This window comes from Filicampus tigris, chromosome 1, assembly GCF_054856515.1.
Source record: "Filicampus tigris isolate MCC_2025a chromosome 1, RoL_Ftig_1.0, whole genome shotgun sequence".
Lineage (NCBI taxonomy): Eukaryota > Metazoa > Chordata > Actinopteri > Syngnathiformes > Syngnathidae > Filicampus > Filicampus tigris.
This window is the reverse complement of record NC_141217.1, coordinates 20,053,433-20,074,094: the sequence shown is the minus strand read 5'-3', so window position 1 is coordinate 20,074,094 and position 20,662 is coordinate 20,053,433. Positions and strand designations below refer to the sequence as shown.

Here is a 20,662-nt window from a genome sequence, read left to right as displayed (position 1 = left end):
GACCATCCCTACAAAAAAAACCCACAACAACAAATGAAATAAAAGTCACTCACAGCTCAAGTCACTCAGGTGTACTTGATAGATTATTGCAATATCTTTCTTAAGGAAGCGCTGCTACACGAGGGCATTTAGTAGAAGATTAAAATGGCTTATTCAATTAATGAAGTATCGCCCACTCATCCACTGCCTACTTGATCGACATGTATCCTGATGGACACCTAGGAGAACTCCCCTGAATATCTCACTTGCCCTCAATAAGACCCGCCACACACCAAGTAACTGAAGTGGACCATCGACAAAAATAAAGAAATAATAATAATAATAATTCCAGTCGGCGACTCCTCGTAGCACACCAAGCAATTGAGTTTATTTTTATTGAACCACAAAAACATGCCGCAATTTTCAAGGAAATTACTTTTTCCACATAGGGCCAGATATGGACACCGCCTCCGACTGTGGCAGGCAAACAGTTAGTGGTGTCTCGCTTTGGAGGCCTCATGCTCATTTAGGATGTGTCGCTAGGGTGTTGCTAATAACGGAGCCAGTCCAAATCAATTCTGTCCACATCAAAACGAATGAAATGCAACAAACAGATAGTGGGAACAAAGATTGCTTACTGCTCACTGGAGATGGTCCAAGACTGGGAACTGAACTGTTTCGGTGTCAAGATTGACTTTTTTGATCCATCAATACATTCCAATTAACATTGGCTCATTTTTAATATGAAAAAATGTGTTGCACATTGATTATTGAATATAAAATGAGAAAAATAGGGTACTAAATCATGTAGAGTGGTACCGAATGGGCTTGATTGGGGAGCTACAATTTTCCCATAAAATGGAAATAATGATAAATTCAGTTCATCATGCATTCCTTTGTGATGTGCTAAAAATTCATAGGATCCCATAGATGATCTGGGGCGCATAGTCAAACTGCAGAGCCGGTCACTCTGTACAGTAAAAGCTGATAATGTCTCTGACATGTTGCAGTTAAACCAGGGGTCCCTCAGGGTTGCGTTGTTGGTCCCACACTGTTTCATGGATTTGATAATGAATGTATGCTTCAATTTGAGGTCATTGACTAAACTTAATGTATCTATTAAGACATTTATGTATAGACCTTCAATTTGTGGATGAAGTTATCATACAGTATGTTGGTAAATAGTGCAGGGGTGTCAAACTCATTTTTGTCCCGGGCCACATCGTAGTTCTGATTTCACTCGGGCCGTTACGACTGTTAACCCGTCCGTGTAAATGTATGATCGCCGTATACACAACTATACGATGGATCGCTAGTTTCGAAATAAGAAGCCAGTTTGTTCAACTATTTTTCAATGTATTTTAAAGAAAGGATTGGTAACAAATGCTTGAAATATCGAATATGTTGTGTTCACAGTGAAGACAATTAAAAAAAAACATGTCAAGATCCGGCCCACGGGCCTTGAGTTTGACACATGTGCTGTAGTGAGTCAAACAAGCTCTCTGCTGCCCACAAAGACATGCAGCCTATGTTTCTTGTTTTGGGTCAATGGAGTTGAGCGAAAAAGACAATGGAGTACAGCGTGTCTCTTTGACTCAGCTTTATGGTGCATATTTCTCTCTCATGAATAATTCATGCGCACGCGCCAACATAAGTCACTGCGGTGCCTTGAGTTGGCCATCGAGGCTGGGGAGGCTTCTGGCAGCTGCGGCGGCCCAATTAAAAGCTTTCCCTGCTAACAAGGTGGTCCTCCATTAACCTGATGAGCTGGTAGCAGAACAATTCAATCCAACACAGTTTGGTGCAGCTTGTAATCGATGTTTTACATTGATCGGGAATGTTTGAATATTTCTTCAGTCAAATCAATCAACATTGTCCTACATTTGATTTAAGTTTCCCTTCTTAATAGACTGGAAAATAATATTTTTCAGTCATGAGGCTTCCTGAATTTTACAATTGTTATATTGTACAAGCGTACTTCCTGTTAGTATTATTTCCTTCTCATGCTCTTCAACGCTCCTTCATCAGGGAAAATCTTTTGAAATACGATAAGTGTTCCCACAAAAAGCCAATGAAAAATCAAATCACATCAAGAGCTAATAATTTGATGCTTGGCAAACTGAATTTTCATGCGACATTTTCCATCATGCGGGTCAAACGCCACAGTTGTGTAAATTGATAGATTAATATCAAGGCCATGCTTTGTTTGTTTTGATGGCCGTTCAAGATGTGTTTCAGGACCAGAGTGGCAGTGTGTGTATCCAGAAGCCAATTGCCCATTTTTTGTTTGTAATCGTTATTGTTTTTGGTTTTGTTTCGGGCAGCATGGTGGTCGGCTGGTTAGCACGTCCGCTTCACAGTGCGGAGGTTGAGGGTTCAAATCTGACCCTGGCCTTTCTGTGTGAATGTTTGTTTGTCTCTTTGTGCCCTACAATTGGCTGGCAACCGATTCAGGGCGTACCGCACCTACTGGCCGAAGACAGCTGGGATAGGCTCCAGCACGCAATAAACGGTTAGCATTATGAATGGATGGTTTCGTTTTTATCATTGTTATTTTTGACTCCTGCTATGAAGCAGAAAACTTACTAAATTGTGTTCTGGGGTGTTAACATGTTAAAGTAGAGTTATAAAATAACTTCAATAAATTGTGAGTCTATTCTTATAGGATTCAAAGAAATAACTGCCCCAACTGAGCAATTATTGATGAAGCTCTATATCAATATGTACATTGTGTGATGGTTGCTTATAGGGTTGCAGTTTTATTTCCTGGTTGGGACCAGAGCAGGGCAGCATGATGCCATAGTGGATAGCACGAATGCCCTTGATTCTTCCTGTATGGGGTTTGCACATACTAAGTGTTTTTTTTCTGCAAGTTTCCGGCCCACATTCTCATTAAGCAAAGACTCTTCATTGCCCATTAGTGTGGATGTCAATGTGAATGATTTTTTTTGTCTGTATGTGCCCAGCTTTTGACTCCAGGGTGTACCTTGCCTCTTCATGGGATAGGCTCCAGTTCAACAATGACTCCAATGATATTGATGACAAGCTGTATAGAAAACGGTGCGGGGTGGGGGGCGGGGGGATCATATCACTGATGTCGCAGTGGTACACTCGTCTGACTTTGGAACATGCAGTGTGGGTTTATTCTGTCTTTATATGTGCCCTGGGATTGACTGGCAATCAATCCAGTGTGTGTGCCTCTTTTTGCACACAGCCAGCTGGGAGAGGGTCCAGCTCCAAGCAAGCGTGAACAAGATAAGTGGTAAAGAAAATGGATGGATGGGACCAAAGTACTGAATCAGAGTGGCATTATTGAGACAGACAGCCATTAACCCTTTCCACTGAAAAACACAGTAAAGAACATCTCCAGTGACAAAACTAGACTCGATTCAACCTATTACTACACTCACAACGCATATCCTGCCGAAGCAGCTGAAAATAGATCAGACTCACTGAGGTGATGGAACATCCCCACTATTTGGAGTCCTTCACTCTGCCTTTGGGCCTCCATAGGTCACAGTGTGTTTCACATATGATACAAATAGAAGATGTCACATTTATTACAATACACGTAATCCTTTGGTATGGTGAATAAGACCAAAAATAATACAATACATAAAAATGGAAATGGTCAAATGTGGCTCTAACCCATGTGCATGGGCTCAAAATGGAACCAGCCTACAGCTTCTGCCTGCTGAGGCGGGCAAATAGCAGACTGATTGCGGCGCTCAGCTTCAATCAGTGACAAAAAAAGCCGCGGCGGGGCCAAGGATGTGCAGCTGGATTGTGAATCGTGAAGAGTGCAACTGCGGCAGCTGCTTGTAAAGCGTCAGTAGGAAAGATCACCCATTTTTAGCTCTTTTCAAACATTTGACTTCTCATTTGGGTATGCAAAGACCCTAATTGACTTCAATGTTTTACCAAAAACACATTTGTGAAGCATTGGTGATGCTTGCATGTTTGGATGTTTGTGAAATTTACAAAAACACCTATGTTAGGGTTTCTAAGCTGTAAACGTAAGGGTAAAGGTACTTTGTTTTCTGCATATAAAACTGGTTACATACTTTATTAACATGTGCAAAGTACCAATAATTGAAGCCCGATGGCCTCGTTCCAATCAAAGTCATCAAGGCCCCATCATCAGATTATCATGTGGGTTAAAAGTGTTTTTTTCCTCCATGATCTGCCGGAGCCGACAATGGTAAACATTGAATCTGTTCAATATTTAGAATAACAAATTCATATGTGTGTGGTCAACACAGAAGACAGCCTAACCATGGATTCCATTTGAAAGGAAAATAATATCACACTTAACATGACCCACACTTTAAGATAATCAGTGGGTGGATCAAAATTGGCCCAATTATTGTTTTGTGTACAACAGGTTTAAGTTGCTTCAGATGTTTACAAAAACAACCACATTAGGTTATTTGAAGATAAAAATTTCCTTAGTTACAGGTTTGAAATCTAAATTATGAAAACATAAAAGCCTGTTTTTTTTTTCCCAAGACTCTTATTGGCTGCATATTTGCTAACATGGCAGCAGATACTGTACAACCCACACATTATTCACATTAAAGTAGCACTGGACACTTTAATATTCTTTTGTGTCACTTGTGCCGTTACACCCACCCCAGGGCATCACTTCACACTTCACATTCTCTTAAGTGGAGTGTAAAATGAAAAGACTTCAGTTATATCTGCTACATTCGCTAGATTTGTAGTTACATTGTAGATGTGTAAGTGTATTAGGCTCTCGGGGCAATAATCGGGTTATTGAATGTTTCTAATAAGTCTCACTCATTTATTTCTTAACTGAAGTTTTCAGCACTGCAAAATCTCATAAGTCACATTTTGGTGAATTTTAGGTTGTTGTTTTTTAGCTGCTGTATCATATAAGTGACGCTGACTGGTCTACTTCTCAAAATCTATTTAAATCAAATTTTCAGTACAGAAATCAAACTGCAAAAAGTTGTGTTTGGGCATAGTGGTCAGAGTTTGGTTAATTGGGTGCTAAGTGCATTTACGAAGGTCCTAAACGGGCACTTTATATCATGCTTTGCATTAATCATTGAAACTTTGCAGAAATATCCTTTGTACCATAGTATTCAGACTGGTAATTCCTTCTGAAACTGAAAACAAACAATTCTTTGTGAAATTTGGTGCAAAACACATTTAACAACAACCTGAAGAGGACGCTGTAATTAACAAATATAAATCACATGGAGCTACAATACACAGAATGACTCACAAAAATTTGAAAGCCCAATCAAGCTGAAGACACTTCAAGATGGATTTACAACCAACCGTTGGACAAAGACAAGAAAACTGCTACCCTGAAAGGGTCTCATCGAATCCTTGTGCTGGCCACATAGAAGAGTCTTGATTTGCAGTACTTTCTTGTGTTCCAATTGGTTCTAGTTCCTCTGTCCATGTCCATGTCAGATGAGATAATGGCAAGGACTGACAAGAATACACTACTTGACATCCTGGTAAAGAAAGATCCATATTGGTGAGAAGCCTGGGAATTTTAGTCCTTTTATAATTGATGGCCAATTTCTTCTGCACAGCTGAATTTGCCACTGATATTTATGGAATCTTAGCCAGAAGCGTTGCCAACCAAAGCTTAAGTTAATCAGTTGAAAGAGTACACATTGTCTTTGACCATTATCCACGACCTTCGATTAAAGACACAGGAAGGGACTGGCAGGACCTTTGTCATCACTGGAACCAAGGCAGAAATGAGTTCCACGTGATTTAATGATGCGCTCACGTCAAGGTCCTTGAAGAAGCAACTACCCCAGTTTCTTGCAAATGATTGGTAGGACTTGTCGTATGCAGATACGATTGAGTCTCACGGTTTGTTTGTTAATGTACCAGGTGACTGTTATCACATCCAAGTGAAAGATGATGTCTTTTACAGAGAGAGAGTTCACAAACTGAGGAGCAATCATGAGGAGACTGACACCAAGATATACTTTCATCGTTTGGCAACCGACAGTGAGAATGGAAATATTGTGATCAGAGCATTAGACACAGACATTGCCGTGATATTGTTTTGCGGTAGATTTCAGGAAAATCTGTGGATGGGCATCGGAACAGCTTTGAAGAACATCAATATGACTTCTATGTGTGCTGAACTGGGACCTGACCTTTGTGCTGCACTACCAGCCTTCCATGCACTCATGGGATCTGACTATACATCAGCATTTCTCAGAAAAGGGAAGGTTTGACCTTTGGTTTAAAATTCTGGAGAAAAGCACATACAGTGGAACCTCGATTTAATGGACCCCAGTTTAAGGGATTCCGGAGTTAACGGACAGAAAATAGTGTTCAGTCCACTCAAAACAGCCCACTTGAGTCTGGGTGCTCAGACTTGCACCCAAAATCTGTGTTTGCTATTCTTTTACTGTTTTATCAGCAAGTTCCCAATAAACTCGAATGGGTTATTAATTGTACTTTTGCCAAAATACACATCATAGTCCAAAAAAAAGGAAAAATACAATTTGATCATAATGGTAAATGGAGTGCACTTATATATCACTTTATCTATACCTTATTTTGTCCAAAAGACTTTACCAAACATCATATTCACTTTTTTTGAAAACATATCAGATTGTACACGCAAGCTTGTTAACTTCCAGAAAGGTTTTCCTTTGTAGTTTAAAATAACTTACTTCAACATCCAGGATCCCTCGTCGTACACTGGCCAGCAGCAGAACCCAGGATTTTCTTTTGGACGAATTTTGGGGGATTGTTAGTGGTAGTTTGTAAAAGTTGGTAGTCGGAAACGCTAACGGAAGCCCTTTTAAAATGATAGTCGGACCGGCCTATAGGCGATTGCTATTTGGTCTGACCAAAGGGTGGGTAAACGGACGGTGGAAGGGTACCACGGCTGTAGTCGCAAGGGCATAACAGACCGCAAAATTTTTAGTAAAATGCTCAGCCCTGCGTATTTCTGACTTGTGCTGCCGTTGTCACAGATATACAATACAGACTAGATCTGGCTAACAGACATGCCTATGTGGTGGCCATGTTGGCACGGGCAACATTCCCATCAAAGACAATGGAAAGCATGGACGCTGTAGGCAGACAGCTCATAAGTGCCATGCACCTAACTTTCATTTCCATGGCTGTTGATCACATGGGCATCTTAATTCACATGGGGGCGTGTGTTTATGTGTTATGTCAGATGACCCGTCTTTTACAGTGGAAAGCACTTTGTGATGCTGTACTCATTCCTCATATGGTTTCTCTGTGCCTTGCCATGTCTTTTAATTATTTATTTATTTATTTATTTATCAAAATCATAGTTCATCAGGTTATATGTGTGTTTTGTGTGTGTGTGCGAGTGCAGGTGTGCTTGTGGATATCTGTCTTTGTGTATATTGCAAAGGTAGCGATGAACAGCAGGAGGGAGTGGGTCTTCGAGCGGCCCTTCTTTTTATGTGGATTTTTTCATGAGTGAAAAGTGCTATATTAATACAATTTGATTTGATTTGATTTGTTCTTGTGAAAGAAATTGTATCCAAAGATTGAGCTCAGAGTCATTACCAAGGGAAGTCAAATGTTTGCATCTTTTAAATTAATGTGCATGCTAATTTAGGGAAAAAAATATTCAAATTGTTTTTGCCCAATTGTAAGAATATTGTCCTTCCCTTTGAGTTTGGTTTATGCCCAGCTTCCAACCTGCTTTGCCGTTACCATGGTGATGGACTGCAGTTTGACGCGCGCTGAAGACCAACCACAAAGGGTTAATGCTGTTTTTTATTCTCTTCAACCTCGAGAGTGCTTCATAATAGATACCTTTTTTTTTCCAATGTGTACCTTATGCAAGATGCCTGTGAGCTTTTCGCTTATCAACAGCTTTTTAAGATTGATTTTATGTTTTTTATGGAATGTGGTATTTATGTTCTTTTGAAAAAGAATCACATTTTACTGATACAAACTGTGACCCCACAGATTGTGGGATGTATAGCAAAACTACTCAAGTTTCCTTGTGTGTGGTGAAATAATGCACAAATTAAATATAATTACAGTGTGTTGAATCTATTTAGTGAATCCATTTATTTACTGACTTGCCCTTGCTGGTTGCGGCAGTCACTATGTGGCAGTTAATCTGTGTGTTTGTCTTGAAACTGTAGAGAAACTGTCAATTCAAATACCCATCCATTTTTACACTGCTATCCAAATCATGAAACTTCCCAGCTGACATAGGTAATATCCATCCATTATCTGTACCGCTTCTCCTCACAAGGGTCGCGGGGCATGCTGGAGCCTATCCCAGCTGTCTTTGGGCAGTAGGCGGGGGACACCCTGAACTGGTTGCCAGCCAATCGCAGGGCACACAGAGACAAACATCCGCACTCACAATCACACCTAGGGGCAATTTAGAGTATCCAATCAACTTACCATGCATGTTTTTGGAATGTGGGAGGAAACCGGAGTGCCCGGAGAAAACCCACGCAGGCACGGGGAGAACATGCAAACTCCACACAGGGAGGCCGGAGCCGGGATCGAACCCACAACCTCTGAACTGTGAGGCGGACGTGCTAACCAGTCGACCACCGTGCCGCCCACATAGGTAATATTATTAATATTATTTTTTTAGGAGGCACAGTTGCCGACTACAAAGACGAAATATGTTCAAACTGATTTTTTTTTTTTTTTTCAAAAAAATTACCTCCTTTTGTATTTGATGGCTGCAACATGTCCAAAAAAGCTGTGACATTTTGGGCAATTGCTTTTGGAAATCATGGACATCATGCCCACAGGGCCAAAGAGGAAAATAACCTTCCGGACAGTTATCAGCATGATGCTCAAAAGCCAGCATCTGTGATGGTATTGGGGCGTGTGCGTGCCCATGACATGGGTAACTTGCATATCTGTGAAGGCACCATTAATGCTGAAAGGCACATACAGTGTACAGCTTTTGGAGGAACATATGTTGCCATCCAAGCAACCTCTTTTTCAGGGACGTCCCTGCTTATTTCAGCAAGACAATTCCAAGCCACATTCTGCACATCTTACAACACCGAGATTCGTAGTAAAACAGTGAGTACTGGACTGGAGTGCCAGCAGTCCAGGGGGCTGTTTCACAAAGCAGGTTCATCAAACTCTGAGTCTAATCCTGAAGTCTGAGTTGATCTACTCTGAGATTCCGGTTCCAGAACAGCTGATTTGAATCAGTTTACTCAACTCGGAGTACCTTCACCTGAAGTTAAGCGCGTGCGCCACAACTTTGAAAAGACAGCATAAACAGAGCCTTAATTTGCCAAGTCACCATGGCAATATGGGCGGGGTGTGGGAGAACATTGCTGTTTGGGGTCAATATATGTGAAAGTTTCAAGTCCTTTGCAATCATAATAATATAACAGAGGAAAACTGTTTGATTCCGCCTATTAATTTATTTAATTTAGGTGCAATCTCGCGGGGGAGAAGCGCACTTAACAGCTGATGAAATACAAAAACATTGTTCAAACAATTAAGACCGGCCTTGGCATAATCTCATGCGGGTACACTGAAAAAAATGATGGTTGAATTTACTCAATTATACTTTCGTCAGGTGGTTGCACAAAATATAATCATTTGGAGCCAGATAAATTTTTTAAGTAGAAGTATAGTCTACTTAAAAAATGTATCTGAACTCAGATGATTATATTTTGTGCAACCACATTAAATAAATAACATTGAGTAAATATTCAACAGAAACATATTTCAGTGTATGTAGATGATGGACTGTCATGTGAAACGGTACCGCTCAAAAAGATAATTTTCTGGAAATGCTAAAACATCATGGCGCAGTCTGATATCTCGACGAATATTTAATTCTCTGCGTAGTAATGCTGTACCTTCCTCCACATACAGAATGTTTATAAGGACATGTCATGTTTGTCTCCACTTAGACTGAAAAAAATGGTGTGTTGAAATTATTCACTTTTACTTTGTCAAGTGGTTGCACAGAATAAAATCATCTGGATACAGATACATTTATCTAGTATCTGTATAGTCTACTTAAAAATGTATCTTAATCTAGATGATTATATTTTGTATTAGGATACATGATGTAATCACTTTTACTTTGTCAAGTGGTTGCACAAAATAAAATCATCTGGATCCAGATACATTTATTTAGTAGCTGTATAGTCTACTTAAAAATGTATCTTAATCCAGGTGATTGTATTTTGGATTAAGATATTAGATATAGTCTACTTAATAATACATCTTAATCCAGATGATTATATTTTGGATTAAGATACATTTTTTAAATAGACTATACAGCTACTAAATAAATGTATCTGGATCCAGATTATTTCATTTTGTGCAACCACTTGACAAAGTAAAAGTAAATACATTAAACAGAAACGTTTTTCAGTGATACTGTGCCTAATGGACTTCTCATATCCTGACTCCGATTTTTTTTAATGACAGATGACAGAACTACGTTATGACAAAGCACCCCTGGGCGAACTGAAGGAATGAGGAAATGAAAAAGAGCGTGTGGCTCAGAAAGAGGGCTGAGACAGAGTGAAACTCGAGGTTGACTGAGATAAACCTGCTCCCAACCCGGTTAGGTTCAGAGAGTCTGTTACTGCAGTAACTGACTGGGATCTTAAGTTACCTCTCTCTCTAAAACCAGCTAGAGTTACCCCTCTTTCTCTGGTTTGAGTTACCTTCCTTCTTGAAATGGAAATGTCAGAGTTTCCCTCATTTCAGGGTTAGCAGACTCTGAGTTTTCACTAAACCTGCTTTGTGAAATGGACCCCAGACCTGTCTCCCATATTTGACAACAAAAATATAACAACAAAAGTTGTATGTCAAGCATGAATGGGAAAAAATCCCACCTACAATGCTTCAACAATTAGTGTCCTCAGTTCCCAAATGCTTTTAGTCAAACAGCATTTTCACTTCAAACTATGCTCATTAACTGGTACTGGCACAACTAACTACTTTACAAACGGCTCAATAATTTTGGAAGGAAATATAGAGCTGAAGAAAAAGAAGCAAGGAAGGACAGAAAAGGAAATGAGTACGAAAGGAAGGAAAAAGAAGGCCAATAAGGTAAGTTTAACGGAATTAAGGAAATAGTCAATTAAAAATGAATAGAGCATGTGGAAAGCGGTCGAGCGCTTAGTACGTCTATATCACCTTTCTGGGCTCTGGGTTTGAATCCCGGCGCGGGAAGCGAGAAAGAAAGTACAGTAATAAGGAAGAAATCAAAGAAAAGGACAAGACACGACAGAATGGAAGAAAGGAATCAAGGAAAGGAGAGAAACAATTTAGAAGTGGACCAAGAAGGAACGAAAGAAAGAATAGTGTGTGGTCTTAACTTAAATTGGGATCAAATCAAAACGTAACGTTTCTACAAAATCATAGTTTAAATTTGATACAAACAGATACATTTAGCATGAGCAAATGTAAACCAGATGTTTTTAACATGCATCATATTTTTCCTGTGTATTTGTGAGCAGCGGCGACGGAGATGTTGAGCTTCCATTGCACCCCCGCCCTCCCCCACCTCCACCCCACGTCCAACAATCCACTCCTCCCCAACACACCACCCTCCTCCTCCCCCCAGCCCGTTTGCCACTCGGCTGATGCGGAATGCTCCGCGCGGAGAGGTAAAGCCGTTCGTCCCCTCCTCCCTCTTCTTCATCCCTTGCTGCTCTTGGACCAACTAGTCTTTCCAGTTCTTCTTCTTCTTCTTCTTCTTCTTCTTCATCTTCTTCTTCTTTTCCTCGGTGTAGGAGGCTGCGGAGAGAAACGGTAGCAAGAGGAAGGCAGCAGGACGCTGCAGTCAGGCGACAACTACTTGCGGCGTAGCTGCGCGGTCCGCATAAAAAAAAAAAGGTAGGACCAGGACCAGGAACGGGACCTATACTTGACCGGGGCTTCACTAGATCTAATCCTACCCTTCTACAGCAGAACGTGAGAAATGCGCAGAACATTGCGGGAAGGTTTTTAAGATATCTGCTGTCGGTTGTTGCAAACGACGTGCAGATGATGCGTTCAGTGTGCTGAAATGCGGTTGCAGTTTGTAACGCGATGCGTTTAAGTGACAGGTTGCACGCGACAGGGAGAGGGCTGCAATATGTTTTGTTGCCTTCAATTGTATACGTACTTATAGACACCTGTCTGTCGGTCTGGCTGACGGGACTTCTTCCACTCGCCTGCGTGATGCATTGTGGATCCTTTGCTGTGATTTATTGACTGGAGTTGTTGCCTCATCTGCATGGCAACGAAAACCAAAAGACGTTTCCGGCATGATGGGCTCACTTGTACACAAAATAACTTGTGGAGAAAAACACTGACAGGCTTTTATTTGGTTTCATGGCAAAGTGTGTTTATGTTTGTGTTCTGGTGAGGTCAAGCATGTGTGGCTAAATATGTTAATTACGTATTTTAATGATTTTTATTTTATTTTATTTTTGAATAGGTTTGACAGCTGTAGGCCCTGACTTCAAACTTGTTGCTTTAGTGACGCACTAATGACTACAAACAACAAACAGTTATATAGGCCGAAATTATTTAGTGTGGAGCTTTACATTCAATAGACTGATTAAACAGCAGGTGAATTTAACTGGGTTTGTGAATGTTACATGTTGTGTGTTGGCATGCATTACTTACTTCATAAGAAAACCAACAGTGGACCACTGTTGTTGTGTTTGTATTTCTCCTTCGTTGTCTACACTGCAAAAGTGCCCAACCCTTTCAAATTACCTGCTGTTTTTTTGCATTAAAAAAACAGTTACAAAACTAAAAAAAAAAAAGGTATTGAACATGCCAGGTCAGTAGATAGTGATGTGGGTTTGTACAGAAACACTACAGACATGCACACCAAATTGAATGTAAACACAAAAGTGTCAAATAGACACCTCAGAATATTGAGACTATATCTGGATTTGGCACCTCATCTTCACTTGTTTTTTCTGAACTAGTATTAGTAACAATTTCTTATGAGCTGCAGCAAGCTTCTCTGAGGTAGTAGAGGAAACAGAAGCTGCGAGTGGGCACATTTGTGTGTGCGTGTTTGTGTCTGTTCTTCATCATCAATGTCATCGCACCCGGGTAGTAATGACTACTTATGTAACCAAAACTATTTGGACGAGTCCTGAAGACTAAACAACTCTACATCTTCCGTTTTCACTGAGGTATATTTATGTTAGTGCGACCTGTTTGGACTTAGTCACTCAAGCGTACTTTTAAACAATAAGAAGTGTACTTTGCCTTTGTTATCAAATTGGATTGCGTCTTTGTGATGTTAATAATGCAACAAGTGCACCTGATTGTGACCAAGAGAGTGGCTTTGTTTTCCTATTAGTTGTCGTAGAAGAGAAGGAGGCCTTACATGGAAACACAGTTTGGGCTGTGAGTTGAATGCATATTCATCAAAGTGCAGACACACACACGCACACCTACACGCCCGTGCACGCGCACACACACACACACACACACACACACACACACAGATTGAACCAGGAAAACAAAACACACTCAGACAGATTTATTGACGTACTGAGCATGTGCTGTATTTATCAGACAGATGCAGCCCGTCCTTCATGGGCGAACGTTCATTTAGGGAAGGTCAACTGCTTTGAAGACATTTTTTTATTTTTTTTCGCCTGCTGGCTGATAATTCCCTCTTTGAAATTGTGTGCGATTTACAAAGCAAAAAGGTGAAAGCGGGATTTAGTGCAGAGAAGTATGTATGGGCATCTACATGAAAAGTGCAGAAAAAGTGCAGTTGCATAGTAACACACGATTATCAGTAAGTACATGTGTTACGGAGTGAATGTGACTTACAGTACAGGCATGTAAACGGATCTTAGAAAATTCGTCCAAATGAGTCGTAATAATGACTTGATTCTACTGCATCAGCACAATTACAATAGCTGTCCTAGAACCCTGTGACATGCAGGAAAACAAACTTTGTGGTCTTGTTTGTGTGAATATTCACATTCAGGGTCCTCACTAAAGGGAATACAATAACCTCACTCACAGTGCAAACAAAATGAGAGCACAACACAAAACAAGTAGGTAAAACACACACAGACACGCAACCCGCACACACACTCACAACTACCGCGTCACGTTCAATGTTTAGAGGAGCAGGGAGCTAGGAATGTTGCAATTAAGAGACATGAGGTGAGCTCTAAGCATGCAACATCTCAACACTTTTAAAAGTGGAAACAATTTGCAATTTTGTTTTTTTAGCAAAAAGGATGAAGTCGGGCCACATAAAATGATGTGGCGTGCCAGATCTGGCCCAAGGGCCTCGAGTTTGACACCTGTGCTGTCAGACGCAATATCTTCCAGGAAGCTGGTCAATCTAAAAAAGGTCAATTACAAAAAAAATCTAATTCATCCATTCCAGGATTTTAAGTTGTAAATAACATTTTGAATATTATGCGAGTATAGAAGTAAGTTAACCACGTAATAGTTCAAACTAAGTATACCTTAACTTTGATAAGCGATGACATATGGTGGAGTGTGACTGCTTCTAATGTGAGTAGAATCCGCTTACATCTTGTCACTTCCTGTATATTGTTCTTCTATTATTGCATTCTTCTTCTCTCGTTCTCTTCTTGTTTTTCTTCTTGTTCTTGTTCTTCTTCTTGCTCCCTTGTTCTTTTCCCCCTTGTTGAGGATGATTCAGAGGTTTTGAATAAGTGTTCAAAAGACACAACATCTAAAGGAAAAAACATAACAAATGCAGAGAGTGCATTAGAGGAAGGCGCATGTCTGCTGATTTGAAGAAGTTTGTGGAAGATGTTGACGTTGTGAAGGTTTTATGTGACTTAAAAGGTAGATGTGTAATTTTCTTGAGCGGTAGTGCTTCTTCTCATTAGGTTTGCGGATAAATGATCTCAAATGACTTTGGGAAAGCGGCGTTGTACACCCCGAATGTCGCCAGTCAATCGCAAGGCTCGTATTGTAAACGAAGAACAACCATCCACAGTCATATTCACACATTGGTTGAATATGGAAAAAAAAAATGTGAAAAGAGTTTTCAATGAATGTATGCATGCATGTTTTTCAAATGTAGTAGGAAACTTGTGAAACATGCAAACTCCTCTCAGAAGGTCCGGAGCCAAGATCGGAATCTGGACTCTCTCAAGAGGCAGATGTGCTAGCAATTGCCTTTGGTTGAATTCCAAATTGTAAAAACACTTGACTGTTTAATTTTGTGACAACACCGTATATAAGTAAAGTAAACATGAGAAAGACAACCGAAGCACTCAGGCCGCTGTTACTCGACTGTGTGGCCGCAGTAACGGAAACACTGTGAGGATTTGGAACATGATCATAACTGCTTGAAATGCTTCCATGCTGCTGCACAACTTAGTTGACACTGCCCTTTCCAGCCAGGCATCATTTTGACTAAAAGGAAGTCCTGCAATGGCCACAGAGTGGTGGAACATTTCCAAACAAGAACTTTGGTTTGAGCTAACAGGAGGGTAGAGGCTCCTCTGATTGAGCTCACTTTTAGTCTCCCGTCACCTACTATAATTTAAATATACAGGTAGACATTTTTATGTAGCGATTGTTCTCATTAAGTTTCGTGGAACGATGAGCTGGACGAGTGGCAGGTGCACCCTTGATTGGCCACCAGCTAATTGCAGGGAACATACAGTATTTCACGAAAGTGAGTACACCCCTCACATATTTAAAAACAATTTTACTACCGTACATACAGCTTTTTTAAGGTATAAATTACACTTTACTACAAGGTGAAGTTCTCATTGCACATCTTTTACATTTTCTGTCCACTCAAAATAACTCAGCACACACCAATTAATATCTAAACCGCTGGCACACCTAAGAGAAAATGTCCAAATTGGGCCCAATTAACTATGTTCTCTTCCCCTGTGTTATGTGACTCGTTATTACTAGAAGATGTCAGGTGTGAAGGTGCACTGGTGTTGCATTTTGTCTTATTGCGTTCACTCTTTCATACCGGTCACTGTAAGTTTAACCTCATCGCAAAGAATTCTCCGAGGATCTGAAAGAAAGAATTGTCGCTCTACATTTAAGAAGACTATGAAACAGAGCTGTAGCATAGTCGTCAAGACCGTACAGCAGCACGATAAAGCAAAAAGGTTGAGTACAGGTGCTCGGTGTCATATCCAAAATTTATTTATTATTACTTATTTAGAAAAATAAGCATACAGTATGAGTGCTGTGCTGCCAGCATGCTACTTGAGGGGGTGTCGTGGGTCCACACCATACGCCACACAAGTTATCAAATTGGTCTGCATGGCGATTGTCCGAGAAGGAAGCCTCTCCTGAAAATGATGCACAAGAAACCCACAAACACATGTGCTAAGGACAAGTAAATTAAAGACGTGGATTACTGGAACGCTGTGGTCTGATGAGACCAACATGAACTCAATTGGTTCAGTTGGTGTCAAGCATCAATCATGCGACCAGGTGAGGACTAAAAAGAAAGGTGTGCCTTGCTTACAGTCAAGCATGGTAGTGGGAATGTTATTGTCTGAGACTAAGTAGGTGTGGCCAGATTTGGGGTGTAGCAATACTTTGAGGGAACCTTGAGTGCCAACATGTACTGTGACTGAAGCGGAGCATAATCCCCTCCTTGCGAAAATTGGACCTAAGGGTAGTATTTCAACAAGATAATGATACCAAAAACAACTCCAAGATAGCCACTGCCTTGCTGAGTTGGAGATGGATGTCTTCGGACCTAAACCCTATCGAGTATCGTTGGGGCATTTTCAAACGGAAGCCGAAGGAGCGCACCCCTCTTCTCCATGACATGTCGTCATTGAGGAGTGGAAGAAGATTCTAGTAGCAACGCGTGCAGCTCTGGTGAACTTAATATCCAAGAGGCTTAAGGAAGTGCTGGAAAATAATGTTGGCCACACAATGTACTGGCACTTTGGGCACGATTTGGACATTTTTTTCTTCAGTCTCTACTCACTTTTGTTGCCATTGGTTTTGACATTAATGGCTGCATGTTGGGTTACTTTAAGGGACAGTAAATTTATACTGTTATAAAAGCTGTACGCTGACTACATTGCATTGTAGCAAAGTGTCATTTTTCTCCAGTGCTCTGCTATGAAAAATACAATAAAATATTTCTTCAAATGTGAGGGGTGTCCTCACTTTTGTGAGCTACTGTATACTGTATTTTAGCAATCATCCATACTCTCATTCACACCCACGAGCAATTTAGAATCATCATTTAGCTTAGTACATTTAGTAGACACAAGCTCATTTTCCCATTGCGTCAAACATATCCAGTTTAGTGTAGACTGAATTAACAGCTTAGTCTGCTGAATGTGGAAACATCAATCAACACTCAATTCCACACAATCGGCTGAACAGTAAAGAATCAATTAGTCTATTATTATGCCCATCCATTGCCTGTATTTATTCGCTGGTGACTGGAAGAATTAAAAAGAAAACAAATCATACAGAAAGCCAGAGTGCAGTAGTTTACCTGCTTTGTAGTCTGGCTAAGAGTTTAAATGGGAGTCTTTCATATACAGATGCTCAAAGACGACGTTTCCAAAACGAAACACACGCTTACTATCCCACCACATTGTACATGTATTAGTTTAAAATGTCACACCTTCTCTTATATGCAAGAACTGTAACGAGCACCTGTCATCATAAAACGAACACATTACGTTGCACTATTGCACTCTGTTTTTCCGCCCCGCAGTGTCAGGATGTGGATTGCGTATCAGTATGGAGGGAAGAAGTGTGTGACGGTGGGGGGGAATCTTAACGCATATAACCCACATGTATTGAGGCTGGCAGTAACCGCATGCAGGCTGCAGCCGCAGAGTTACTGTTTCGATGAATATTCATGAATGAAGAGAGGCAGAGTACAAGAGTCGGTTTCGTGGCGACAATTTGAGGTGTTGTTGCAGCAGCTGATGCAGGAAAGCAAGCACCGTATAACCATACGCGGTTGGTGTTCCTTCACAACCAAACGACTGAAATTGTCATGGACTTTCGGGGTTTAAATGTATTTATTTTGGTATTACTGTTCAGCCGTACATAAGAAGGAAGGTTGAGCAGTTATTTCGTAGTTGTAGTTACTTTACTTCATTCAACAATACTTATGATCCCCCTCTTGCACTCGACAAATACTCGTTTAAGCCACATTAAGTTTTTTGATTGTTTGGGACAATATGTTTAGTTTGGACCATCAGAGAGAGGCTCAAAGTGTTCTTTGTGCCCTTCTCAGGTCAGATTGATTCATTAGCAGGCGTCTCCTCGCCCTACGACCTCGCTCGGACATGGACTTCCCCGACGAGCTCCTGCTGGCCGAGCTGAGTCACCTGCAGCTCTTCCAGAACAACTTCAGCAGCGCCTACAATGAAACCGACGCCCTTCTGCCGACAGGAGTGAGGGTCACCATTGTGGTGGTCTACATGATCGTGTGCGTCATCGGCCTGGTGGGGAACTTCCTGGTCATGTACGTCATTATAAGGTAAGAAGAAATCTTTATTGAACAGCGTGTTCCAAGTGTCCAAATTGTATAACAGAGAACCGTCTGCTCTGCAGTGATTGTATAAATTAAACACATTCTGAAATGGTAAGATCTTTGTCGCTGTTTAAAACAGTACATTGGTCTAATGCGATCTACGGACAAGCTATGTAATTACTCCATTGCAGCAGATATGCTGCAGCTGGAACTTCACCCTCATTTTAAACTGTTACTATTGTTATATTCTCATTCAGCAACAAATGAGTGATGTATATTAGTATTTTTGGGGTCGGGTTGAGGTCTTCTTTTTATTGTATTTTTTATATATCTTGCGGTCAACTTTTTTTTATTTGAATGATTTACAGGAATTTTAGGGAAAAAATGTATGACGCAATTCAGTGACATGAATCATCTTATGGTAGTTAAGAATGATGAGTTTTTCACATTTCAATATTTACAATTGTGAACATACTTGATTTCTGCTCTTGCTTAGTCTCGTCTTAGTCAAAGGTCTCTGACATTTATGGGTAATTTACACAAATTTACTCTACGGAGCATTATCATGATAAACAGGGGCGGAGTTTGGGCATTGCAATGAGGCGAGCAGCTAGTTGTTTTGTAGTCTGAAGAGAAAGGTGAGCAAAAACACATTTTCACTCATGGAGGCAGCACGTAGAAAACTCAGCTTTAGAAAACAGGTGAGCTGTGATTGGTTATTACCTGAGCCCTGAGCATTTGTGATGTCATTTTCAGTCGCTCCCTGAAATGGCTAAAAACGAGTGGGTTAACTCTTATTCCACAAGCGCGATATTTATCAGAATGCCTTGTTTCAACTAGTGGGCTTGCATAGAACATCCATCCATCCATCCATCATCGATACCGCTTATCCTCACAAGGGTCGCGGGCGTGCTGGAGCCTATCCCAGCTGTCATCGGGCAGCAGGCAGGGGACACCCCGAACTGGTTGCACACAGAGACAAACAAACATCCACACTCACAATCACTCCTGGGGGCAATTTAGAATGTCCAATCAACTTACCATGCATGTTTTTGGAATGTGGGAGGAAACCGGAGTACCCGGAGAAAACCCACACAGGCACGGGGAGAACATGCAAACTTCACACAGGGAGGCCAGAGCCGGGATCGAACCCACGACCTCTGAACTGTGAGGCGGACGTGCTAACCAGTCGACCACCGTGCCGCCCTGCATGGAACATATTCTTGAAAAAAATATATGTTTGGGTTAATTTCCCTCTTTAAGTAACCAAACAAAATGTGGCAAGCAAAAAAACTATTTAGAGCCTGCTATTTGGTGTTGAAGTAAATAAAGCTCAAAGTGAGGTGTTTTCATGACAACAGTGACAGAGGAAACTGCAAAAAAACAGTCTGGTTATGTTTAAAAATAGCAACTTTCAAATGGGCTGTTTTTATTTTGTAGTGTGATGTGTCTATTGCTCAAGCCATTCGTCTTCATTTTTCTCCAGTGTTTCTAATTAGAGCGTGGGTCTAAAGAAAGCTGTAATGTTCAAAGGGAGATGGGGGATGTCACAGAGACCAAATAAGATCTCAAACTTTCTTTTTTTTTTTTAAACCTTAAATCTCCAAATCAAACACAATCTGGTCTTAATCATGACCTTAGAATGTCTCTAGTTTTAGCAGCATGAGATGTTGGAGATGGCAACCAAAGACACTCGGAGGCGTGTCACGATGACTCCGCTGTGATAGAGGGGATAGAGGCGGCAACAGTGGGAGGCAAGACGAAGTGAAAGGATGATTCATTTTCATAGAAGGACCCAGAAAAGGGGTTGGAATGCCAATAGAGATGATGTCATGTCATAGATGATGAATCCAAGAAATACACATTTTGTATGGGAAGCAATCACACAGCATAATGAGGAATTACCGAAGGGTACTTTTGTTTCTCGTACTCTTCAGATCTGTCCACAATTTCATCCATCCTTGTCCTCCCAAGTCACAACTTGTATCCATCAAGGTGATTTTGTTGCAATAGTGCGTAGGGTCATGTCATGCATTACAACATCCAATCAGGTATGATATAAATCTATGACTCTTGTCAATCGCATACAATTGGATTGGTCATATGTTCCTATCAATGATTTTGTGTTGCTGCTACATCTTGGATCAGAGTGAAACAGAACAGGCAGAAATATTTAGCAGCCAAAATGTGTTACATTGAACCCCTAATATTAGCGATCAAGCCCTG

At 40.8% G+C, this 20,662-nt stretch overlaps 1 protein-coding gene across 2 annotated transcripts in view; it reads left to right on the top strand.

The window, feature by feature from the left end:
* Positions 1 to 11,560: 11,560 nt before the first annotated feature.
* Positions 11,561 to 20,662, top strand: part of oprl1 (opiate receptor-like 1) — a 41,163-nt gene continuing 32,061 nt past the window's right edge. The window contains exons 1-3 of one of the 2 annotated variants that reach the window (XM_086025407.1): positions 11,564 to 11,600; positions 11,727 to 11,829; positions 18,197 to 18,442. In XM_086025407.1, the coding sequence (XP_085881533.1) occupies positions 18,249 to 18,442 (194 nt within the window). In that variant the 5' untranslated portion in view covers positions 11,564 to 11,600; positions 11,727 to 11,829; positions 18,197 to 18,248. Of the gene's footprint in view, positions 11,601 to 11,726; positions 11,830 to 18,196; positions 18,443 to 20,662 lie in introns of both variants that reach the window. The other variant, XM_086025413.1, reaches the window with a different exon arrangement.